Below are 27,846 nucleotides of genomic sequence, written 5' to 3'. Positions count from 1 at the left end.
TCCATGAAGTAAGATCGCTGTAAACGTCCATCAAGTTAGATCGCTGTAAACGTCCATGAAGTAAGATCGCTGTAAACGTCCATCAAGTTAGATCGCTGTAAACGTCCATCAAGTTAGATCGCTGTAAACGTCCAGCTAGTAAGATCGCTGTAAACGTCCAGCTTGTAAGATCGCTGTAAACGTCCAGCTAGTAAGATCACTGTAAACGTCCATGAAGTAAGATCGCTGTAAACGTCCAGCTAGTAAGATCACTGTAAACGTCCATGAAGTAAGATCGCTGTAAACGTCCAGCTAGTAAGATCACTGTAAACGTCCATGAAGTAAGATCGCTGTAAACGTCCAGCTAGTAAGATCGCTGTAAACGTCCAGCTAGTAAGATCACTGTAAACGTCCATGAAGTTAGATCGCTGTAAACGTCCATCAAGTTAGATCGCTGTAAACGTCCAGCTAGTAAGATCACTGTAAACGTCCATGAAGTAAGATCGCTGTAAACGTCCATCAAGTTAGATCGCTGTAAACGTCCAGCTAGTAAGATCGCTGTAAACGTCCAGCTAGTAAGATCACTGTAAACGTCCATGAAGTAAGATCGCTGTAAACGTCCAGCTAGTAAGATCACTGTAAACGTCCATGAAGTAAGATCGCTGTAAACGTCCAGCTAGTAAGATCGCTGTAAACGTCCATGAAGTAAGATCGCTGTAAACGTCCATGAAGTAAGATCGCTGTAAACGTCCAGCTAGTAAGATCGCTGTAAACGTCCATGAAGTAAGATCGCTGTAAACGTCCAGCTAGTAAGATCGCTGTAAACGTCCATGAAGTAAGATCGCTGTAAACGTCCATGAAGTAAGATCGCTGTAAACGTCCAGCTAGTAAGATCGCTGTAAACGTCCAGCTAGTAAGATCGCTGTAAACGTCCAGCTAGTAAGATCGCTGTAAACGTCCAGCTAGTAAGATCACTGTAAACGTCCATCAAGTTAGATCGCTGGTAAAAATGTTTGTATTTTCCCCTTGAAATGAATTTATTTTCAATTTCGGGTAAAAACTTCATCGTTTTGTGCAAAAATTGTATAAAATCACATGTAAAAACAGAAGAAATTTTACTTTTATTGAACATCTGGGGAACTGAAATGAAGCAAACTGTAAGCTTATTTTGATCATTTTTATTAGTAATCCGTGTATGGCCTACTAGTCCAACATCTAGCTTTACCAGTATTTTCAGTCTCTTGAAGGCTCTGACACATTCGACCCCTATGACTTTGAATGTACGTCAATGTCATTTAACTCATTTTGTCGGGCTCCATTCCAGGACGTAACGCTAGACATCCTGACTATATATATGACTTTCGGTTCAGCTTCAGATTGTATAAGGCAAGTTGATAGTCTGTGGACGCTACGCCATGACATAAGCTCAACTGCTCTTCTGATAGATATAAAATCATTTTCACGTCAAACATAAAGCTATTTCGGCACTGTATCTATTATCTCCATTTGTGTGACGTCATTTTGTATTCTAAACATTACATAAAAAATGTGTATAACATGTGTAATATGCAAAAATAGTACATTGATATATTCACACCACTTGTAATCTCGATTCTTTGAAATAGATAGAAGTTTACATAACACATTGGTCATGAAATCTGTTATTTTTGTCTTTTTACTTTTTTTCATAAAAAAACTTCGGCAAAAAAATGTCCGTTGACCACTTGATATATTGCTATCTATATATCGGGGGAGACAACTCTCTCTATAAAAATCAGTACTTAAACATGCAAACATATTTCTTATAAAAACCTGAAAATTTGAATTCTGTAAAGACTAGATACTAAGTTTTTGTCAGTGTGTGATGACACTGTGTGTGATAACCTCGGACACAAATCTCCCGAGATATTGTATACTGATATAGTGTAAGTGACCTGAAATACATATCTATCACCGTGTAGGATTATTTTCAGGAACGTGTTTCATTATAAATGGAGACCCAATCTCTTTTCATTCTACTAGATTGAGTTAACACACGACGAATAAACCGTGTTTCGTAGTTGAGAAATGACTTTGTTTGAAAAGTCATCAACATGCTTATTATCACAAACATTCCTGTGGGTTTTTATAAAAACTGTTGTTTTGTTGGGATTTCTCGTGATGTCGTTTTATCTTACATTGTAATTAGTACCAGAAGGAGATATATGCACGGTTGTCTCTCTGCGGTCACTTTTTACCCAAGGCTTTACACAACATCTTCCGCAACAGATCGTCATTTAGTTATTCATAGTCGAATTAAGATGGATACCAAAGCGTATGTAGCTTACAGTTTGGGTTAGATTTAGTACTGACCTGGGTAAAATCAGACATTCCGTTTCTATTGTTTATTTATATACTTGGTCTGTTTAAGTTTAAAAGTGGGTTGTTTATTTTGTTAATAACGACGGTAAGAGTTTAAAAAGCAGTCTTATTTAGTAGCGGTGTCCGTTTACGTGTTCCTGTGAAGACGGTGAATGAAGCATTGCTTGAGAAATGCACTGAGTAGCCAGAAACACATGGTAAATGTATATGTACTTGTAGATGTCATCTTGGTAAGTCTTTTCATATTTTGGTAAGCACATTCATGAATCCCCGTCTCTTGTGTTTGACAGCTGCACCAGTTACTTTCATTTACAATTGTATGAATGTCATCTTGGAGGGGCGGGGTCAGAGAACGTCTGCTCTATTCACTTGTTACCAGATTAGTGTGCTTATCTCTGCTACATATACCTTTCTCTACGACAACTACAACATGAGGAAGTAATAACATGGTTGTGATAACGAGACTCCTTTGTTTTATGTCTTCCTACAGAAAAAACAAAACGAGTGTTATATCCTTTATGACTCGTTAATTGGAATAGGTATTCATGTCTCTCTGTTGTGTCTCCTTAGTTTGTTGTCCCGCCAATGCTAAGATTGGTCAGTGACTACTATAAAATGTTCTTTGTGTCTGTACTACTTGTTTACTGTGTATGTGGCCACAGTTTACTATAAAATGTTCTTTCTGTCTGTACTATTTTGCTTACTGTTTGTGGCCACAGTCTACTATAAAATGTTCTTTGTGTCTGTACTACATTGTTTACTGTGTTTGTGGCCACGGTCAAGTATAAAATGTTCTTTTTGTCTGTACTACTTTGTTTATGTGGTATGTGGCCACAGTCTACAATCAAATGTTCTTTTTGTTTGTACTTCTTTGCTTATGTAGTATGTGGCCAGTCTACTATAAAATGTTCTTTGTGTCTGTACTACTTTGTTTATGTAGTATGTGGCCACAGTCTACTATAAAATGTTCTTTGTGTCTGTACTACTTTGTTTACAGTCTGTATAAAATGTTCTTTGGTCCACTACTTTGTTTAGTCTACAGTCTATAAAATGTTCTTTGTGTCTGTACTACTTTATATACTGTGTTTTTGGCCAAAGTCTACTATAAAATGTTCTTTGTGTCTGTACTACTTTGTTTATATAGTATGTGGCCAGTCTACTATAAAATGTTCTTTGTTTCTGTACTACATTGTGTCTCTACTACTTTAACTGTGTTGTGGCCACAGTCTACTATAAAATGTTCTTTGTGTCTGTACTGTTACTGTTTGTGGCCACAGTCTACTATAAAATGTTCTTTGTGTCTGTACTACATTGTTTACTGTGTTTGTTGTCACAGTCTACTAAAAAATGTTCTTTGTGTCCGTACTACTTTGTTTATGTTGTATGTGGCCACAGTCTACTATAAAATGTTCTTTGTGTCTGTACTACATTGTTTACTGTTTGTGGCCACAGTCTACTATAAAATGTTCTTTCTGTCTGTACTATTTTGCTTACTGTTTGTGGCCAGTCTACAATAAAATGTTCTTTCTGTCTGTACTACTTTGTTTATGTAGTATGTGGCCAGTCTACTATAAAATGTTCTTTGTGTCTGTACTACTTTGTTTATGTGGTATGTGGCCACAGTCTACAATCAAATGTTCTTTTTGTTTGTACTTCTTTGCTGTTTGTGGCAACAGTCTACTATAAAATTTTCTTTGTGTCTGTACTACTTTGCTTACATTTTATGGCCACAGTCTACTATAAAATGTTCTTTGTGTCTGTACTACATTGTTTACTGTGTTTGTGGCCACAGTCTACTATAGAATGTTCTTTGGGTCTCTACTACTTTGTTTACTGTTTGTGGCCACAGTCTACTATAAAATGTTGTTTGTGTCTGTACTACTTTGTTTATGTAGTATGTGGCTACAGTCTACTATAAAATGTTCTTTCTGTCTGTACTGCATTGTTTACTGTGTTTGTGGCCACAGTCTACTATAAAATGTTCTGTGTATCTGTACTGCATTGTTTACTGTGTTTGTGGCAACAGTCTACTATAAAATGTTCTTGTGTCTGTACTACTTTGTTTATGTAGTATGTGGCTAGTCTACTATAAAATGATCTTTGTGTCTATACTACTTTATATACTGTGTTTGTGGCCACAGTCTACTAAAAATGTTCTTTGTGTCTGTACTACTTTGTTCTTTGTGTCTGTACTACTTTGTTTATGTAGTATGTGGCTACAGTCTACTATAAAATGTTCTTTCTGTCTGTACTGCATTGTTTACTGTGTTTGTGGCCACAGTCTACTATAAAATGTTCTTTCTGTCTGTACTATTTTGCTTACTGTTTGTGGCCACAGTCTACTATAAAATGTTCTTTGTGTCTGTACTACTTTGTTTATGTGGTATGTGGCCACAGTCTACTATAAAATGTTCTTTGTGTCTGTACTACTTTATTGATGTAGTATGTGGCCACAGTTTACTATAAAATGTTCTTTCTGTCTGTACTACTTTGTTTATGTAGTATGTGGCCAGTCTACTATAAAATGTTCTTTGTGTCTGTACTACATTGTTTACTGTGTTTGTGGCCACAGTCAAGTATAAAATGTTCTTTTTGTCTGTACTACTTTGTTTATGTGGTATGTGGCCACAGTCTACTATAAAATGTTCTTTCTATCTGTACTACTTTGTTCACTGTGTTTGTGGCAACAGTCTACTATAAAATGTTCTTTGTGTCTGTACTACTTTATTTATGTAGTATGTGGCCAGTCTACTATAAAATGTTCTTTGTGTCTGTACTACATTGTTTACTGTGTTTGTGGCCACAGTCTACTATAAAATGTTCTTTGTGTCTGTACTACTTTGTTTACTGTGTTTGTGGCCACAGTCTACTATAAAATATTCTTTCTGTCTGTACTGCATTGTTTACTGTGTTTGTGGCCACAGTCTACTATAAAATGTAATTGGTGTCTGTACTACTTTTGTTTACTGTTGGTGGCCACAGTCTACTATAAAATGTTCTTTGTGTCTGTACTCCATTGTTTACTGTGTTTGTGGCCACAGTGTTCTTTGTGTCTGTACTACTTTGTTTATGTAGTATGTGGCCACAGTCTACTATAAAATGTTCTTTGTGTCTGTACTACATTGTTTACTGTGTTTGTGGCCACAGTCTACTATAAAATGTTCTTTGTGTCTATACTACTTTATATACTGTGTTTGTGGCCACAGTCTACTATAAAATGTTCTTTGTGTCTGTACTACATTGTTTATGTAGTATGTGGCCACATTCTACTATAAAATGTTCTTTGTGTGTGTACTACATTTTTTATGTAGTATGTGGCCACAGTCTACCATAAAATGTTCTTTGTGTCTGTACTACTTTGTTCACTGTGTTTGTGGCCACAGTCTACTATAAAATGTTCTTTGTGTCTGTACTACTTTGTTTATGTGGTATGTGGCCACAGTCTACTATAAAATGTTCTTTTTGTCTGTACTACTTTGTTCACTGTGTTTGTGGCAACAGTCTACTATAAAATGATCTTTGTGTCTGTACTACTTTGCTTATTATTTGTGGCCACAGTCTACTATAAAATGTTCTTTGTGTCTATACTACTTTATATACTGTGGTTGTAGCCACAGTCTACTATAAAATGTTCTTTGTGTCTATACTACTTTATATACTGTGGTTGTTGCCACAGTCTACTATAAAATGTTCTTTGTGTCTGTACTACTTTATTTATGTAGTATGTGGCAAGTCTACTATAAAATGATCTTTGTGTCTGTACTACTTTGTATACTGTGTTTGTGGCCACAGTCTACTATAAAATATTCTTTCTGTCTGTACTGCATTGTTTACTGTGTTTGTGGCCACAGTCTACTATAAAATGTTCTTTGTGTCTGTACTACTTTATATACTGTGTTTGTGGCCACAGTCTACTATAAAATGTTCTTTGTGTCTATACTACTTTATATACTGTGTTTGAGGCACAGTCTTTTGTGTCTGTACTACTATAAAAAATGTTCTTTGTGTCTGTACTACATTTGTTTACTGTGTTTGTGGCCACAGTCTACTATAAAATGTTCTACTACATTGTTTACTGAGTTTGTGGCCACAGTCTACTATAAAATGTTCTGTGTGTCTTTACTACTTTGTTTATGTAGTATGTGGCCACAGTCTACTATAAAATGTTCTTTGTCTGTACTACTTTGTTTATGTGGTATGTGGCCACAGTCTACTATAAAATGTTCTTTGTATCTGTACTACTTTGTTCACTGTGTTTGTGGCAACAGTCTACTATAAAATGTTCTTGTGTCTGTACTACTTTGTTTATGTAGTATGTGGCCACAGTCTACTATAAAATGTTCTTTGTGTCTATACTACTTTATATACTGTGGTTATAGCCACAGTCTACTATAAAATGTTCTTTGTGTCTGTACTACATTGTGTCTGTACTACTTTGTTTACTGTGTTTGTGGCCACAGTCTACTATAAAATGTTCTTTGTTACTTTGTTTACTGTGTTGTGGCCACAGTCTACTATAAAATGTTCTTTCTGTCTGTACTGCATTGTTTACTGTGTTTGTGGCCACAGTCTACTATAAATTGTTCTTTGTGTCTATACTACTTTGTTTACTGTACTACTTTGTTTATGTGGTATGTGGCCACAGTCTACTATAAAATGTTCTTTGTATCTGTACTACTTTGTTCACTGTGTTTGTGGCAACAGTCTACTATAAAATGTTCTTGTGTCTGTACTACTTTGTTCACTGTGTTTGTGCCAACAGTCTGCTATAAAATGTTCTTTCTGTCTGTACTGCATTGTTTACTGTGTTTGTGGCCAGAGTCTACTATAAAATGTTCTTTGTGTCTGTACTACATTGTTTACTGTGTTTGTGGCCACAGTCAAGTATAAAATGTTCTTTTTGTCTGTACTACTTTGTTCACTGTGTTTGTGGCAACAGTCTGCTATAAAATGTTCTTGTGTCTGTACTACTTTGTTTACTGTGTTTGTGGCCACAGTCTACTATAAAATGTTATTTGTGTCTGTACTACTTTGCTTACTGTTTGTGGCCACAGTCAAGCATAAAATGTTCTTTGTGTCTGTACTACTTTGTTTATGTAGTATGTGGCTACAGTCTACTATAAAATGTTCTTTCTGTCTGTACTGCATTGTTTACTGTGTTTGTGGCCACAGTCTACTATAAAATGTTATTTGTGTCTGTACTACTTTGCTTACTGTTTGTGGCCACAGTCTACTATAAAATGTTCTTTGTGTCTGTACTACATTGTTTACTGTGTTTGTGGCCACAGTCTACTATAAAATGTTCTTTGTGTCTGTACTACATTGTTTACTGTGTTTGTGGCCACAGTCTACTATAAAATGTTCTTTGTGTCTGTACTACTTTGTTTATGTAGTATGTGGCCACAGTCTACTATAAAATGTTCTTTGTGTCTGTACTACATTGTTTACTGTGTTTGTGGCCACAGTCTACTATAAAATGTTCTTTGTGTCTGTACTACTTTGTTTACTGTGTTTGTGGCCACAGTCTACTATAAAATGTTCTTTCTGTCTGTACTATTTTGCTTACTGTTTGTGGCCACAGTCTACTATAAAATGTTCTTTGTGTCTGTACTACATTGTTTACTGTGTTTGTGGCCACAGTCAACTATAAAATGTTCTTTGTGTCTGTACTACATTGTTTACTGTGTTTGTGGCCACAGTCTACTATAAAATGTTCTTTGTGTCTGTACTACTTTGCTTACTGTTTGTGGCCACAGTCTACTATAAAATGTTCTTTGTGTCTGTACTACTTTGTTTATGTAGTATGTGGCCACAGTCTACTATAAAATGTTCTTTCTGTCTGTACTGCATTGTTTACTGTGTTTGTGGCCACAGTCTACTATAAAATGTTCTTTCTGTCTGTACTGCATTGTTTACTGTGTTTGTGGCCACAGTCTACTATAAAATGTTCTTTCTGTCTGTACTATTTTGCTTACTGTTTGTGGCCAGAGTCTACTATAAAATGTTCTTTGTGTCTGTACTACATTGTTTACTGTGTTTGTGGCCACAGTCTACTATAAAATATTATTTGTGTCTGTATTACGTTTGTTTACTGTTTGTGGCCACAGTCTAATATAAAATGTTCTTTGTGTCTGTACTACTTTGTTTATGTAGTATGTGGCCACAGTCTACTATAAAATGTTCTTTGTGTCTGTACTACTTTGTTTACTGTTTGTGGCCACAGTCTACTATAAAATGTTGTTTTGTCTATACTACATTGTTTACTGAGTTTGTGGCCACAGTCTACTATAAAATGTTCTGTGTGTCTGTACTACTTTGTTTACTGTTTGTGGCCACAGTCTACTATAAAATGTTCTTTGTGTCTGTACTACTTTGTTTATGTAGTATGTGGCCACAGTCTACTATAAAATGTTCTTTGTGTCTGTACTACTTTGTTTATGTAGTATGTGGCCACAGTCTACTATAAAATGTTCTTTGTGTCTGTACTACTTTATTTATGTAGTATGTGGCCAGTCTACTATAAAATGTTCTTTGTGTCTATACTACTTTATATACTGTTGTTGTAGCCACAGTCTACTATAAAATGTTCTTTTGTCTATACTACTTTATATACTGTGCTTTTGGCCAACGTCTACTATAAAATGTTCTTTGTGTCTGTACTACTTTATTTATGTAGTATGTGGCCAGTCTACTATAAAATGTTCTTTGTGTCTGTACTACTTTGTTTATGTGGTATGTGGCCACAGTCTACTATAAAATGTTCTTTTTGTCTGTACTACTTTGTTCACTGTGTTTGTGGCAACAGTCTACTATAAAATGTTCTTTGTGTCTGTACTACTTTGCTTACTGTGCTTGTGGCCACAGTCTACTATAAAATGTTCTTTGTGTCTGTATTACTTTGTTTATGTAGTATGTGGCTACAGTCTACTATAACATGTTCTTGGTGTCTGTACTACTTAGCATTCTGTTTGTGGCCATAGTCTACTTTAAAATGTTCTTTGTGTCTGTACTACATTGTTTATGTAGTATGTGGCAAGTCTACTATAAAATGATCTTTGTGTCTGTACTACTTACTATAAAATGTTCTTTGTGTCACAGTGTTTGTGGCCACTACTATAAAATGTTCTATGTGTTGTGGCCAAACTATAAAATGTTCTTTGTGTCTGTACTACATTGTTTACTGTGTTTGTGGCCACGGTCAAGTATAAAATGTTCTTTTTGTCTGTACTACTTTGTTTATGTGGTATGTGGCCACAGTCTACAATCAAATGTTCTTTTTGTTTGTACTTCTTTGCTGTTTGTGGCCACAGTCTACTTTAAAATGTTCTTTGTGTCTGTACTACATTGTTTACTGTGTTTGTGGCCACAGTCAAGTATAAAATGTTCTTTTTGTCTGTACTACTTTGTTTATGTGGTATGTGGCCACAGTCTACTATAAAATGTTCTTTGTATCTGTACTACTTTGTTCACCAGTCTACTACTTTGTTTACTGTGTTTGTGGCCATGTGGCCACAGTCTACTATAAAATGTTCTTTTTGTGGCCACAGTCAAGTATAAAATGTTCTTTTTGTCTGTACTACTTTGTTCACTGTGTTTGTGGCAACAGTCTGCTATAAAATGTTCTTGTGTCTGTACTACTTTATTGATGTAGTATGTGGCCACAGTCTACTATAAAATGTTCTTTGTGTCTGTACTACTTTATTTATGTAGTATGTGGCCAGTCTACTATAAAATGTTCTTTGTGTCTGTACTACTTTGTTTATGTGGTATGTGGCCAGTCTACTATAAAATGTTCTTTGTGTCTGTACTACTTTGTTCACTGTGTTTGTGGTGTCTACTATAAAATGTTCTTTGTGTCTGTACTTCTTTATTTCTGTAGTATGTGGACAGTCTACTATAAAATGATCTTTGTGTCTGTACTACTTTGCTTATTATTTGTGGCCACAGTCTACTATAAAATGTTCTTTGTGTCTGTACTACTTTATTTATGTAGTATGTGGCCAGTCTACTATAAAATGTTCTTTGTGTCTATACTACTTTGCTTATGTGGTATGTGGCCACAGTCTACTATAAAATGTTCTTTTTGTCTGTACTACTTTGTTCATGTAGTATGTGGCCACAGTCTACTATAAAATGTTCTTTCTGTCTGTACTACATTTTGCTGTGTATGTGGCCACAGTCTACTATAAAATGTTCTTTGTGTCTGTACAACTTTTGTTTACTCTTTGTGGACACAGTCTACTATAAAATGTTCTTTGTGTCTGTACTACTTTGTTTATGTAGTATGTGGCCACAGTCTACTATAAAATGTTCTTTGTGTGTGTACTACATTTTTTATGTAGTATGTGGCCACAGTCTACTATAAAATGTTCTTTGTGTCTGTACAACTTTTGTTTACTCTTTGTGGCCACAGTCTACTATAAAATGTTATAAAATGTTCTATAAAATGTTCTTTGTGTCTGTACTACATTGTTTACTGTTTGTGGCCACAGTCTACTATAAAATGTTCTTTTGTCTATACTACATTGTTTACTGTGTTTGTGGCCGCAGTTTACTATAAAATGTAATTGGTGTCTGTACTACTTTTGTTTACTGTTGGTGGCCACAGTCTACTATAAAATGTTCTTTGTGTCTGTACTACTTTGTTTACTGTTTGTGGCCACAGTCTACTATAAAATGTTCTTTGTCTGTACTACTATTGTTTCTACTATAAAATGTTGTCTGTACTGTGTTGTGGCCACAGTCTAATATAAAATGTTCTTTGTGTCTATACTACTTTATACACTGTGTTTGTGGCCACAGTCTACTATAAAATGTTCTTTCTGTCTGTACTGCATTGTTTACTGTGTTTGTGGCCACAGTCTACTTTAAAATGTTCTTTGTATCTGTACTACATTGTTTACTGTGTTAGTGGCCACAGTCTACTATAAAATGTTCTTTGTGTCTGTACTACTTTATTTATGTAGTATGTGGCCACAGTCTACTATAAAATGTTCTTTGTGTCTGTACTACTTTGTTTATGTAGTATGTGGCAAGTCTACTATAAAATGATCTTTGTGTCTGTACTACTTTATATACTGTGTTTGTGGCCACAGTCTACTATAAAATGTTCTTTCTGTCTGTACTGCATTGTTTACTGTGTTTGTGGCCACAGTCTACTATAAAATGTTCTTTCTGTCTGTACTATTTTGCTTATGTGTTTGTGGCCACAGTCTACTTTAAAATGTTCTTTGTATCTGTACTACATTGTTTACCGTGTTAGTGGCCACAGTCTACTATAAAATGTTCTTTGTGTCTGTACTACTTTATTTATGTAGTATGTGGCCAGTCTACTATAAAATGTTCTTTGTGTCTGTACTACTTTGTTTATGTGGTATGTGGCCACAGTCTACTATAAAATGTTCTTTCTGTCTGTACTGCATTGTTTACTGTGTTTGTGGCCACAGTCTACTATAAAATGTTCTTTCTGTCTGTACTATTTTGCTTACTGTTTGTGGCCAGAGTCTACTATAAAATGTTCTTTGTGTCTGTACAACAATGATTAAGTAGAATCTGGCACGTCTAGGATAAAATGTTCTTTGTGTCTGTTCTACTTTGTTCACTGTGTTTGTGGCAACAGTCTGCTATAAAATGTTCTTGTGTCTGTACTACTTTGTTCACTGTGTTTGTGGCAACAGTCTACTATAAAATGTTCTTGTGTCTGTACTACTTTGTTCACTGTGTTTGTGGCAACAGTCTGCTATAAAATGTTCTTGTGTCTGTACTACTTTGTTTATGTAGTATGTGGCCACAGTTTACTATAAAATGTTCTTTCTGTCTGTACTATTTTGCTTACTGTTTGTGGCCACAGTCTACTATAAAATGTTCTTTGTGTCTGTACTACATTGTTTACTGTGTTTGTGGCCACAGTCATACTTAAATTGTTAAACTATTTTCTTAAAAGTTACTTTTTCCCCACAAACATTTTACATATATGTACTAGAACTTGTTTTAGTTTGTGGCCACAGTTTATTGAAATATCATCTCAATAGCAATGAACATACAACTCAAAACTTGACCATAATTCTGGACACCCGGACCAGCATAAATCTGGCCTCAATTGGGACATCTGCCACCCACAGAAACAAAGCAGACTCCAACAGAAACACCTATCTGATATTTGTGTCAACAGTACTTTTGTGAACATCAAATACTAAAATGCAAATTATATGATTTTCAAGATTAAAAAAACGAAAAATACATACTGTTATGTAATTATAACAAAAATAAGATCAACATTTAAAAATCACAACATCTTATATCTGCTGAATTCTTGTTGTTATTGTCAAAAATTAGACTGAAAATTCTATAAAATTTCAATCAATTGGTCTCGACTAAAGTTTCTGTCTGTATTTACTGATAGGGAATTGGAGAAATATCTATAGCTATAATTACATTAATCAGATAATAAATTCCACAGTTGTGTTTATTTCTTACATGACTATAATAATTTTTCGTGTGAAGATCCCGTACTGGAAAACATACATCAATACGATCACATGTTGATTTGACTGGAATAATAATTCAACATATTTGTTCAACTGATGGATGCATGCAACAATATATATATTCTCCCTTAACTGGTTATCTTAGTGTGGAGCTCTTTTTGAAAAGAGATCATTTCACATTAAATAGCATACATCTTTAAGTCATCACAGTAAGGAAGCAAAGCTTAAAGTAAGCATGCATTATAATCAAGACTTGATAGTAAGGAAGCCAACCATACAGTATATGATAATATATATCCTATGTTGTCACTATAAGGTAGCATATATCTTTCAGTTGTCATTGTAATGCAGCATACATCCTTAAGTTGTCACAGTAAGGTAGCATACATCCTTAAGTTGTCACAGTAAGATTGCAAACATCCTTAGGTTGTCACAGTAAGGTAGCATACATTCTTAGGTTGTCACAGTAAGGTAGCATACATCCTTAAGTTGCCACTGTAAGGTAGCATACATCCTTAAGTTGTCACAGTAAGGTAGCATACAACCTTAAGTTGTCACAGTAAGGTAGCATACATCCTTAAGTTGTCACTGTAAGGTAGCATACATCCTTAAGTTGTCACAGTAAGATTGCAAACATCCTTAGGTTGTCACAGTAAGATTGTAAACATCCTTAATCGTCATAGCAATGAAGAGATCCAGTCAAGTAGCATACATGTTGAAGTCACTACCCTAAGATAGCAGACTGGCTTTACCATCGTTGTATAGATGAATGTGTTATTGGTCAAAGTCTCCAGGTAGAAATAATGGTAAATACAATGTATATGTATATCTATCTTTAAGTATGGATGAATATAATTCTCATATAATTGGTTAGTATACCATACTTATAGTTTTATATCCTTTGTACTTTTAAATGGATCAAAATTAAATAAAATTTCTAAGATTTATACTAATACCAGTGAAAATTTTAAAAAAAAGACAGTTATGTTTCATTTTGTTAAACTAAATGCAATTAACATTTCACATGACACTAAAATCAAAATTTGAATTTTTGGAGATTAATCAGTCTTATATACACACACAGAGACACCCAAGGTATCAGACTGAAAAATAGAAGGATGAATTTCAGAGAAATGCATTTAGTAAGAATTTGTAATGATTTGCCATGGCACATCATGAAATATGTGTAATATATATGTAAATTAACATACAAAGGTATATATGAGTGAATATTTAAATAAATACTAATTAAACTCGCCCCTCTATCTCCTGGCATGTCCCATCCTACGTCGCGTTGCGTGGAAATGGATATTATTGTCAGTTATCTCTAAATGATGGCATGTGCTAGTCATCCTTCAAGTTCAGGAAAAACATTGACAGCAAATATTCACATGTTTAGGGTCTGTAAACCACAAATTAAAACTTCAAATTTTTAAATTATTTTTTCATCGTGAACTTGAAACATGACTGTCCATTTCTATCAAGTTTTCTGTGTAAATGTTTTGGAAGTAATGATAGTAAACAGAATCTGAACAGTGACACCAATAAAAATCAACACAAAAGTGCGCAAAATACACACACAAAAAAAGAAACAAAACATTCTAGTTTGCTAGCGACAACATAAACACTATATAAAGGCAGAGCCCCCAACAGGGCATTTTACATGGAATAATGTAGTATATATATATATATATATAGGGCATACACAGCCATATATGAGCAACACAGCATTGGTCATAATATGTTGTACATGTAAAATGAAAGTAACTCCTTACACAGATGGTAATACAATGGGTATGTAAAGTGAAAGTAGCTTCATGCAGTTATCATATGCCATAAAGACATTTTATGGTATACAACGCACATGAAAAGAGTGACTGACTCCATGCAGTTGTTATGTAGCACAATGTACCTAGTGATGATAATGCAGTACAATGTACATATAAAATGAAAGTAACCATAACTTTTCCTACTGGTTCTCGTCCTAAAATATGGATTACACAGCTAGCAATGGCAGTGTAATGTTTATTTATAAAATGAGAGTAACTCTTCAGAGCCTACATGCCAACTGCCAGCATACTTTTATTTTGTGGCTAAGGAAAAACTTTCAAACATATTTTCAGACAACATATAGAATGACTTTGTAGAACATTTCACACAATCAAAGCAGTTATCCCACTCATTTACATGAAGTCTACATTCAAAAGATCCACTCACAAGCTCATCTTTTATTTGTATATTCTGACTTTTTTAATGTCCTCAGTTTGGTCATTTACATTTTAATAAAAAAAAAAAATTTCTGTGTCTACATTTCCATGAGATAATTCTCAATATTTGATTTTTCTGATCAACAAAATAGTTCTTAAAGGAGTTGATTTGACTATAGGCTTGAATTAAAGAAATTCAAAATGTTTTTGTCCAGTTTTATCATAATGTGAACAAAAACAATGTGAAAACTTTCAGGAAAATCACATGTTTTAATGCAAGTAAGACCTATTCTTAAATTAGTTCTAATATTCCTAACAGACTTTATTGAAAAAAATGACTCCAACTACTAGTACAATGTAAGGCCATAAGTGGTTTTAGCATTAAAGATGATGGATTTCTACAAACATTTGAAAATAAAATCCAGAAAGATAGTAAAAAGCTGATATGATTTACAAGCGATGAATGATTTACATACAATAAAAATAATAATAATCATCATTTAAACTGTTGAACATTTCCATGTTTTCTCAATAGTTTCAAACAGTACATTGATGTAAAGCTGATGGTCTGCTAGTGTATACATCAATCCTGGTAACATATTTATGTTAGAAATGAAGATGAAAATTTACACAAACATGTGCCTTTATACCAGATAGCTAGACCTTATTGTGAATCATCAATTTTTCTATTTCTTGAAACAAACATACCAACTTCAATAAAAATATCACTTCTTGGTTCGCTTTTGAAATTTAAACCAAAAGTCTTCGACACAAGAAATGGATCATTCAAATCTGAATTCTATTTGTTTTTATACAATATCTAAATCCATTTTAATTTTACTTTTTGAAATCTTTTGGTGAAAATATTCATTATATACATATCTATATATATGATGAACCTTAAGAAAAGGTGATTTCTAAGACTTTGGCAATCTGTTTCAGAAGGAATGACAGTTTCCTTCCAAAAATATCAAATGTTACCATCCCTGATTTGGAGGTTGAGTATTAAGGACAAAACTATTACTACAAATCTGTGACGTTTCTACTAGAATTCCTCTCCTTTATCTCCTGACATTAAATATGATCATGAGACAATTCTCACAGATAACTACAATGTTTATACAAAATTAAAAGTTTCATCAATGATGATGACTATCAATTACTACCACTAAACTACCGTCAATAATTCCTTATTCCAAGCCAGACATTGTTGTCTGGTCCAAATTCATGAAATGTCTCAATTTTCTCTCAAGTTAAATTATATTAAAATGTTTTGAATGACTTTTAAAAGCTTTTACACGATTTTGAAGTTTAAAGCTCAGTACTTTATCAATATTTAGATTAAAATCTCTGACTGTGATTTCAGTATGACAGTTGGCATTAGAGAAGACTTGATCAATGACAAAGAGAATGGTTCCGGGAATGAGGAAGTGTTGACAAGTATTCCTAGCTCAACACTAATACAACAAATATTCTCACAGTATCATTAAACTTGATTAATTACTTAATTAAATAATTATTTTAATTAGCACTTGAATCAAAAAGGAAATAATTATTTGATGCAGCCAGCCTTGGTAAGTTGAAACTCCTGTTACCCCTGGACAATAGACACATTCAAACTGAATGCTTTCATTTAGCAGGGAAATACTGACATGGATTTGTCACCTTAAATCAAGACTTTTCCTCATTTTGCTGAAAGTGTGACCTTGATATTAAAAACGGTATTCCACACTATCAATCAACAATTAAAACAGTGACTTTTAGTTATATAAATAATATTTCTATAAAGAAAAAAAAAATTACTACAAAAAAAAAAAAAAAAAAAGAAAAAAGAAAAAGAGAGAGAAAAAACATAAGAAACCTCTACTTCGATCATGTGAAGAGGAAAAATATCTATCAAGATGTAATGAATCAATTTTTAAACATTTAAAAAAAATTTCATCAAATTGTACAGACAGAAGCCTGTATGGTAGCCTACACCATGTATGAAATGATAGTAATGTATTGTCCTTAGGCATTCCACAATCACTGCAGCCAATATCACGATAAACATTGAACAGAAGAATCTCTCCATTCACTTCTGTCTGGATATATGAGAGATGCTGCTTTTATGTAAGAGACTTCTCATTCATGGTACTGTAAACGCCATCACAGGTTTCCATTGTGATAATCTTCCACTCCTTCAAGCATCCTCGACAGTGAATTGTAAAACATTTGCTAACAAGAATAAAAATAAGCTGAATTCTTTGTCATGTGACTAGCCCAGTTTCCTTGGCAACCCAGTACTGTTACCATGACAACTGTCCTTTCACTAACTAGCACCAGTGACTATTAACAAAGAACTTGGTACCAAGACCGAGTTCTTTAACAACATTATATTTGTAATCCATGCATGTCAAGCATTGTCACATTTAATACCATCCATGAACCTGTCCTCCTCATATCAACTGCAATTCATGCACACATAATTGTATCATATCAATGGCAATGTCACACAGTTCTCTTCTGACATCACTGACCAAGTTCTACCGAGTCAGTCAAAAACCTCTCATCCCTCAGTTGTGGCAATGGACTGTCTTTGTACTGAAATGGGCTATACCACTGTAGTCATTTAGGGGATGCGGGGTCTGAGCGAGGTAATTGCAGATCACATGATTGCAGGCGTAACATAGCTAGATCTGGAAACACAGAATCAAGAGTTTGATGCTATGCTTTGACACTGTACACAACATCATAACATTTCTGTTGGTTAGGAAAAGCATGCACTGTCAGCAATTTTTGGTCAGCATGCAGGATGATTGGTAGATCACATGATGTTTAATAAGGCCGATTTGTCATATATATATATAACATAAACACTTGGGGGAGTCCTGGTAATGCGCATGAATCAACATCAGCAGCAGACACATGACACAGAACTCTGATCCCGTACATGACCCCACACATGACCCACAGTCCCAACCCCTAAGTAAGTATAGTCAGCCAATGTTTGCATATACATACATCCATACCAATGCATACCAACCACCTCATTCATACCAATTGTAGAACTATTTTTAACAACACATCAATGATTATTTCTCTTAGAGAGATTGCCCAGTCTTATGGAGGCACGTATGGGGCAGGGTTTTTGTAGGCGGGTGTGACATGTGGGCGTGGTTGTTTGTTACCACCCGAGGCAGGCACTGGAGGAGGTGGTTGGTAAAGGGGAGAATTCACATCAGGCTCATTCATTTCTAATTCCTCTGCTACATCATTGTCATTTTTGTTGTCCACTGATGACCTTGAACTTTCACTTGACGCCCTTGTGTACTCGGGTGGGGGCATGGGAGGTTTCTCATCGTCCATAATGAGAGGTTTTGTTGAATCATTTGGTTTTTCATCATATTCATCTGGGAAAATCACCGGTGCACCTTTGTTAACAAATGTGTTTTTGTCCTCAAGAGACATTTTGCCCTTCCTCTTCTTCCTGTAGAGGACACAAGCAATGATGAGGGCAATGAGTAAAATTGCTACAATCACTACAGCAGGTACGACCGTTGTGATCCAGACTTCGTCGTCATCACCCTGAGCAGCTTTGCCTAGACCTGCATCTGGTTCAGGGGTAGTTGTCTCAACATTATATGGTGGTTCATCTTCAGGAACAACAGGTTTCTTAGTTGGTTCAGGTTCTGGCTCAGGAGTCGGTTGTTGTTTGACTCCGAGAGTTGGGAAGTTAGGATTGTTAATACATGCCCCCTTGGGAGCTAATTCTACACCCGAGAGTTTGTAAGGGGCAAGTCTGTTCCTTGCAGATTTCCTTAATGTTCCATCTTCTCTTAAAAATTTTCCAGTCATGGCTTGGATCTCTGAAGCAGGACATCCATCTCTCGGCAGTGAAGAATTTGTCCAAGCATATATAACAGACCCTCTTTCAACACGGAGAACTTCTATATTATTTTGATTTCCATCACCTGATAATTTCGCAATCTTCTTCATCAGCATTAGTCTATCAGTAAAATTAAATGTATCGAAGTCATTGTTAAGTGTGAGTGCAATTTCATGAGTTGGTTTTTCATAAGATACACCATCTTGTGTAAGGACAACAATGATGAAGTTCTCTACAGCTGGCGACGTTCCTCTGGTGTTCATAGCTGTGAGTCGATAAGTCTCCGTTCCCTCGTTCATGTTCATTGGCAGCCCTTGTACGACCCAAGTTCCATCCTCTTTATGTTTCAGTCCTACCCAGGAATTAATGGGCAGAACTTCACTGTCTTCCTTGAACAGATCTAATCGTAGACTTCTGGTATCGCCATCCTTGCAGTCGAAAAACAAATCGTTGTGAATGGCAAATTCTGCAAAATGTCCAGCAGTGAAGTAAATTGGAGCCATTCTGTTTTTCTTGAATGGGCTTCTTGGTTGATCATCTGGAGGACAATATGGAGGTGCATCTGTAACAACAGGTCTGGGAATCTTTGTTGGAGCATCAGTCATTGTGTATGCCTTAGTAGGAAGAATTTCTGTTGCTCTTGGTTCTGGCTCCAGCCCAGAATCAGGCTTAGCTGATGGCGTTATAACACTGTCTATCATTGTTTTCTTTGTTGTGGTGTCTGGCATTGGTAATTTGGTCATCATGTGACTGTGATCATGACCATGGTCATCTGGACTGGCTGATGGCATAACTACTGTCTTCGTTGGTTTAATGTCCGCAGTTTTTGTTGGTGTAAACATTGGAGATTCCATGTTAGGAACAGATCGCATCAATGTATCTGTGTCCTTTACTGGAACTTTCTGGGAAGGAAGATCAGTGGGAGGGGCCTGTGTCAGAACAGGAGTCGCTGTGGTGCGAATTGCTTGTCTGCGGCGTCGAAGTTTCGCTTGTTGCTCAGTGTTGGTAACATGCCAGCCAATGATAGACTGACCAAGGGCTTTTGACATACTACCATCCTTAGCCCGTGGCTCCACTTCCATGATAACAGGCATGTGATCCTTGTTGACCTCACCACAGCCGACGAGCCAGGATAGCAGAGCGCCAGACTTTTTAGGAGTCTTTACATCACCAGGACCAGCGACCAGTGCATTGTTGTCAATGAAAGGTTTGTTTCCCACAGGAAGAAGTTTCAACATATCCAGACTGAGTGGCAGAAATTTTGTCATATCTTCCATCAGATGGATTCTTTCGAGAGCAGTCAATTGATCAAGATCAGTATCCAAAACAACAGTAACAGCTGTTTCACGGAGGTCGCGACGACATCGGACTGTGTTGGGTCGCCCAGAATCGCTTGGTTGGGGTTGCATGACAAATTCTGCAGGACTTTCGCCAGTGACAGATATTGAGAATACATCTTTGGCCTGTGAGTTGTCATGACCTCCAATGATGACCTCTAGGTATTGCTGACCGATATCTGAAGGGGAAGGAACTCCTTTCAACTGCCGAGAAGATTCCTGGAAGTGTAACCATGATGGTAGTGTGTCCTTTCCTGCTTCTGTCACCTGGAAATATATAAACAAGTAATGAAGTCAGTGGACAGTCTTATCAAATAAATTATAAACGCTAAGAAAGCAAATGTACACTGTTAAAATATAGTCAGAACTATCAAAAAACACAGACATGTTATGGAAGGTAGCATACAGCCTTAAGACAGCAAATAATAGGTGAACGAATTAAAACTAACACAAATAACGGGCAAATTGTAAATGGAAACGTGTTCCTAAGGGAGGTAACTTCTAACAAAAATTACATGTAAAATGAACAAGGAAGTTTTTCTCTTCAAGTAATCAGATGAGCTTTTATAAGTCTAACATCCCCTCAAAAATTAACAATTTTATTGCTGTTCACTTATTTTGACAACTCTTTCTCTGAAAATCTTATTTTGTGAGATATAAACAATTGGTAAAATGGCTTTTGAAGACCTTTGTTCTGTCATGTTTCTATCTTTCTGTCAGAAAAGATGTGTTTAAATATGAGAAACTGTTGCTGTAAAAATTTGGTGTGTAGGAGTATGAATTATCACACAGATGTCTGCAGAACCACTTTACAATGTATGTGTCAAGAGACCGAACAACACCCACAATAAATCCAGCAAGTTCCTTCAGAACTTGAGGTATAAACTGCGGACTCCCTATTTCTGTATAAACAAATTTTCTGCTAAAACCCCAAGTAAACCCATAACATTGTACAACAACCGATTTTATGTCTTAGAAAGGTTTATCCAACAATAGCACAAATGCCTAACAAATTATCATCAGCAGAATAACAAACTATAGTCAGGTAATATTGGCAGGATGTCTGTTGGGTATTAGTCATCTCTATCAGAATAATAGTATATTACTTCTGCAGAAATGTGATCCTAGTAAACTGAGGGAATACAGCTTCCCTGTGTCTGTTAGTGAAGTCACTGACAGTATGGGTATTTATAAAAAAAAGAAAAGAAATGTAAACAAACACACCCTTAAATTGTAAATATTCCACCAATGTTACCCACACACCCAAATATCTCTTTTCTGAACCCCAACTACATCTGTCAAGCATCTTAATCACAACACAAATCTCCATCATGTACCAACTCATCAAAAACATCAATTTCTGAAATGATTCTTGCAGCAATTTTAGAACAATTTCCTAAGATGACATTTCTTTTTGTCTTCCTTTATAAAGTTTTGACAAGTAACAAAACAATGTTTATTTCCTGACTGGAACATGTTTGTAGATATTCAATCCTTATATGACTGAAAAAAAATTTGTACAAGGTCAAAAATGACAAAGGACAAAACAAACAGCAAAAAGGTTTTGTCTATCTTGTGAGAAAAATTTATGGACAAGGAAAAGTGATTTCTTTTCCTTATCAGGGTCTCCAACCTCACACAGAAATAGAAGAATCTTGTCAGTCTTCACAATAAAGTGTATTGTAAAATAAACAGTAGCTATGGAATTCAGACAGATGCTGTCAGGTCTAATAATTCCCAACATTTATCTAGTTCTATAGTTACCAAGTAAATGGACAACCATATGAGACATAATGTTTATTTTACAGATAAGACATGGTGATTCATATAAAACTGGATAGCAACACCAACCTGGTACACGCCAATAATGAGAGAATTAAGGAAAAGTTGTGCTGATATTGTCAATATGTCAGACTTAGTTACTGATACAATACACAGACCAACAGAATGGTCATCCCTTAAAAACCCCCACTGTCTCAAACCCTCATACACCCCTACCTCACAAAACCCCACTGTCTCAAACACTGCCCTCATACACCCCTACCTCACAAACCCCCACTGTCTCAAACCCTCATACACCCCTACCTCACAAACCCCCACTGTCTCAAACCCTCATACACCCCTACCTCACAAACCCCCACTGTCTCAAACACTGCCCTCATACACCCCTACCTCACAAACCCCCACTGTCTCAAACCCTCATACACCCCTACCTCACAAACCCCCCGTCTCAAACCCTCATACACCCCTACCTCACAAACCCCCACTGTCTCAATCCCTCATACACCCCTACCTCACAAACCCCCACTGTCTCAAACCCTCATACACCCCTACCTCACAAACCCCCACTGTCTCAAACCCTCATACACCCCTACCTCACAAACCCCCACTGTCTCAAACCCTCATACACCCCTACCTCACAAACCCCCACTGTCTCAAACCCTCATACACCCCTACCTCACAAACCCCCACTGTCTCAAACCCTCATACACCCCTACCGCACAAACCCCCACTGTCTCAAACCCTCATACACCCCTACCTCACAAACCCCCACTGTCTCAAACCCTCATACACCCCTACCTCACAAACCCCCACTGTCTCAAACCCTCATACACCCCTACCTCACAAACCCCCACTGTCTCAAACCCTCATACACCCCTACCTCACAAACCCCCACTGTCTCAAACCCTCATACACCCCTACCTCACAAACCCCCACTGTCTCAAACACTCATACACCCCTACCTCACAAACCCCCACTGTCTCAAACCCTCATACACCCCTACCTCACAAACCCCCACTGTCTCAAACCCTCATACACCCCTACCTCACAAACCCCCACTGTCTCAAACCCTCATACACCCCTACCTCACAAACCCCCACTGTCTCAAACCCTCATACACCCCTACCTCACAAACCCCCACTGTCTCAAACACTGCCCTCATACACCCCTACCTTACAAACCCCCACTGTCTCAAACCCTCATACACCCCTACCTCACAAACCCCCACTGTCTCAAACCCTCATACACCCCTACCTCACAAACCCCCACTGTCTCAAACCCTCATACACCCCTACCTCACAAACCCCCACTGTCTCAAACCCTCATACACCCCTACCTCACAAACCCCCACTGTCTCAAACCCTCATACACCCCTACCTCACAAACCCCCACTGTCTCAAACCCTCATACACCCCTACCTCACAAACCCCCACTGTCTCAAACCCTCATACACCCCTACCTCACAAACCCCCACTGTCTCAAACCCTCATACACCCCTACCTCACAAACCCCCACTGTCTCAAACCCTCAAAAACACCAACCTCACAAACCCCCACTGTCTCAAACCCTCATACACCCCTACCTCACAAACCCCCACTGTCTAAAACCCTCATACACCCCTACCTCACAAACCCCCACTGTCTCAAACCCTCATACACCCCTACAAACCCCCACTGTCTCAAACCCCCACTGTCTCAAACCCTCATACACCCCTACCTACCCCCACTGTCTCAAACACCCCCCACTGTCTCAAACCCTCATACACCCCTACCTCACAAACCCCCACTGTCTCAAACCCTCATACACCCTTACCTCACAAACCCCCACTGTCTCAAACCCTCACAAACCCCCACTACACTCACAACACCCCCACTGTCTCATAACCCCTACCTCACAAACCCCCACTGTCCCTCATACACCCCTACCTCACAAACCCCCACTGTCTCAAACCCTCATACACCCCTACCTCACAAACCCCCACTGTCTCAAACCCTCATACACCCCTACCTCACAAACCCCCACTGTCTCAAACCCTCATACACCCCTACCTCACAAACCCCCACTGTCTCAAACCCTCATACACCCCTACCTCACAAACCCCCACTGTCTCAAACCCTCATACACCCCTACCTCACAAACCCCCACTGTCTCAAACCCTCATACACCCCTCCCTCACAAACCCCCACTGTCTCAAACCCTCATACACCCCTACCTCACAAACCCCCACTGTCTCAAACCCTCATACACCCCTACCTCACAAACCCCCACTGTCTCAAACCCTCATACACCCCTACCTCACAAACCCCCACTGTCTCAAACCCTCATACACCCCTACCTCACAAACCCCCACTGTCTCAAACCCTCATACACCCCTACCTCACAAACCCCCACTGTCTCAAACCCTCATACACCCCTACCTCACAAACCCCCACTGTCTCAAACCCTCATACACCCCTACCTCACAAAACCCCACTGTCTCAAACCCTCATACACCCCTACCTCACAAACCCCAATATACACCACACCCCTACCTCACGGACTAGGTCCTAATAAAACCCACCCTCACAGACCAGGCACTCAAAAACTCTGACCTCATTCCCTTTAGGACATCTAACCATAAATTCGTCATTGTCACTTCAACCCCCTAAGTAAGACTGATTCTGTTTGTCAGAAAATCTGTTTTAATTATGTAATCATCTGAAGTGGAAAACATGTGGCCATCAATACAATGTGAGAAAAACAGTAAATCACAACAAACTCCAACAACTTATCTGTCAATGATAAAAGATTGTTACCTCCCTTCTGTACCCACACGTCGGTGTGTTGGGGTAGGGACACGATATCTTTTACCTCACTTCTGTACCCACACGTCGGTGTGTTGGGGTAGGGACACGATATCTTTTACCTCCCTTCTGTACCCACACGTCGGTGTGTTGGGGTAGGGACACGATATCTTTTACCTCCCTTCTGTACCCACACGTCGGTGTGTTGGGGTAGGGACACGATATCTTTTACCTCACTTCTGTACCCACACGTCGGTGTGTTGGGGTAGGGACACGATATCTTTTACCTCCCTTCTGTACCCACACGTCGGTGTGTTGGGGTAGGGACACCATATCTTTTGCCTCCCTTCTGTACCCACACGTCGGTGTGTTGGGGTAGGGTCACGATATCTTTTACCTCCCTTCTGTACCCACACGTCGGTGTGTTGGGGTAGGGACACCATATCTTTTACCTCCCTTCTGTACCCACACGTCGGTGTGTTGGGGTAGGGACACCATATCTTTTGCCTCCCTTCTGTACCCACACGTCGGTGTGTTGGGGTAGGGACACCATATCTTTTACCTCACTTCTGTAACCTCATGTCGGTGTGTTGGGGTAGGGACACTATATCTTTTACCTCCCTTCTGTACCCACACGTCGGTGTGTTGGGGTAGGGACACACTTTTACCTCACTTCTGTACCCACATGTCGGTGTGTTGGGGTATCTTTTACCTCACTTCTGTACCCTCATGTCGGTGTGTTGGGGTAGGGACACCATATCTTTTACCTCACTTCTGTACCCTCATGTCGGTGTGTTGGGGTAGGGACACCATATCTTTTACCTCACTTCTGTACCCACACGTCGGTGTGTTGGGGTAGGGACACCATATCTTTTACCTCCCTTCTGTACCCTCATGTCGGTGTGTTGGGGTAGGGACACCATATCTTTTACCTCACTTCTGTACCCTCATGTCGGTGTGTTGGGGTAGGGACACCATATCTTTTACCTCACTTCTGTACCCTCATGTCGGTGTGTTGGGGTAGGGACACCATATCTTTTACCTCACTTCTGTACCCTCATGTCGGTGTGTTGGGGTAGGGACACCATATCTTTTACCTCACTTCTGTACCCTCATGTCGGTGTGTTGGGGTACCTCACCTCACTTCTGTACCTTCATGTCGGTGTGTTGGGGTAGGGACACCATATCTTTTACCTCACTTCTGTACCCTCATGTCGGTGTGTTGGGGTAGGGACACCATATCTTTTACCTCACTTCTGTACCCTCATGTCGGTGTGTTGGGGTAGGGACACCATATCTTTTACCTCACTTCTGTACCTTCATGTCGGTGTGTTGGGGTAGGGACACCATATCTTTTACCTCACTTCTGTACCCTCATGTCGGTGTGTTGGGGTAGGGACACCATATCTTTTACCTCACTTCTGTACCCTCATGTCGGTGTGTTGGGGTAGGGACACCATATCTTTTACCTCACTTCTGTACCCTCATGTCGGTGTGTTGGGGTAGGGACACCATATCTTTTACCTCACTTCTGTACCCTCATGTCGGTGTGTTGGGGTAGGGACACCATATCTTTTACCTCACTTCTGTACCCTCATGTCGGTGTGTTGGGGTAGGGACACCATATCTTTTACCTCACTTCTGTACCCACACGTCGGTGTGTTGGGGTAGGGACACCATATCTTTTACCTCACTTCTGTACCCTCATGTCGGTGTGTTGGGGTAGGGACACCATATCTTTTACCTCACTTCTGTACCCTCATGTCGGTGTGTTGGGGTAGGGACACCATATCTTTTACCTCACTTCTGTACCCTCATGTCGGTGTGTTGGGGTAGGGACACCATATCTTTTACCTCACTTCTGTACCCTCATGTCGGTGTGTTGGGGTAGGGACACGATATCTTTTACCTCCCTTCTGTACCCTCATGTCGGTGTGTTGGGGTAGGGACACCATATCTTTTACCTCACTTCTGTACCCTCATGTCGGTGTGTTGGGGTAGGGACACCATATCTTTTACCTCACTTCTGTACCCTCATGTCGGTGTGTTGGGGTAGGGACACCATATCTTTTACCTCACTTCTGTACCCTCATGTCGGTGTGTTGGGGTAGGGACACCATATCTTTTACCTCACTTCTGTACCTTCATGTCGGTGTGTTGGGGTAGGGACACCATATCTTTTACCTCACTTCTGTACCCACACGTCGGTGTGTTGGGGTAGGGACACCATATCTTTTACCTCACTTCTGTACCCACACGTCGGTGTGTTGGGGTAGGGACACCATATCTTTTACCTCACTTCTGTACCCACATGTCGGTGTGTTGGGGTAGGGACACCATATCTTTTACCTCACTTCTGTACCCACATGTCGGTGTGTTGGGGTAGGGACACCATATCTTTTACCTCACTTCTGTACCCACATGTCGGTGTGTTGGGGTAGGGACACGATATCTTTTACCTCACTTCTGTACCTTCATGTCGGTGTGTTGGGGTAGGGTCACGATATCTTTTACCTCACTTCTGTACCCTCATGTCGGTGTGTTGGGGTAGGGACACCATATCTTTTACCTCACTTCTGTACCTTCATGTCGGTGTGTTGGGGTAGGGACACGATATCTTTTACCTCACTTCTGTACCCTCATGTCGGTGTGTTGGGGTAGGGACACCATATCTTTTACCTCACTTCTGTACCCTCATGTCGGTGTGTTGGGGTAGGGACATGAAATCTTTTACCTCACTTCTGTACCTTCATGTCGGTGTGTTGGGGTAGGGACACCATATCTTTTACCTCACTTCTGTACCCTCATGTCGGTGTGTTGGGGTAGGGACACGATATCTTTTACCTCCCTTCTGTACCCTCATGTCGGTGTGTTGGGGTAGGGACACGGTAACCTTATGATTAGTGATAATGCCTGGACTCTTCTGTGTACAGTTCTAATAGGTACAATGACAGATAGATGTAAAAAATATAACTAATGCAAACTTGTCCTGTACATTTCTACTAATCATGAAAATACTGTGTTGAAAATTGATCACACTAC

General features: G+C 38.4%; 1 protein-coding gene across 3 annotated transcripts in view; it reads right to left on the bottom strand.

The window, feature by feature from the left end:
• Window positions 1-12,352: 12,352 nt before the first annotated feature.
• The window catches only part of LOC132550603 (dystroglycan 1-like), a 91,168-nt gene continuing 75,674 nt past the window's right edge, over window positions 12,353-27,846 (bottom strand). For all 3 annotated transcript variants that reach the window (XM_060214692.1, XM_060214691.1, XM_060214693.1), the window contains one exon: window positions 12,353-20,506. In XM_060214692.1, coding sequence (XP_060070675.1) covers window positions 18,137-20,506 — 2,370 coding nt within the window. In that variant the 3' untranslated portion in view covers window positions 12,353-18,136. The remainder of the gene's footprint in view (window positions 20,507-27,846) is intronic.

Source organism: Ylistrum balloti, unplaced genomic scaffold (genome assembly GCF_031769215.1).
Source record: "Ylistrum balloti isolate Yb309-2 unplaced genomic scaffold, AGI_CSIRO_Ybal_v1 Utg370134, whole genome shotgun sequence".
Lineage (NCBI taxonomy): Eukaryota > Metazoa > Mollusca > Bivalvia > Pectinida > Pectinidae > Ylistrum > Ylistrum balloti.
This window is presented reverse-complemented; position numbering and strand designations above follow the sequence as displayed.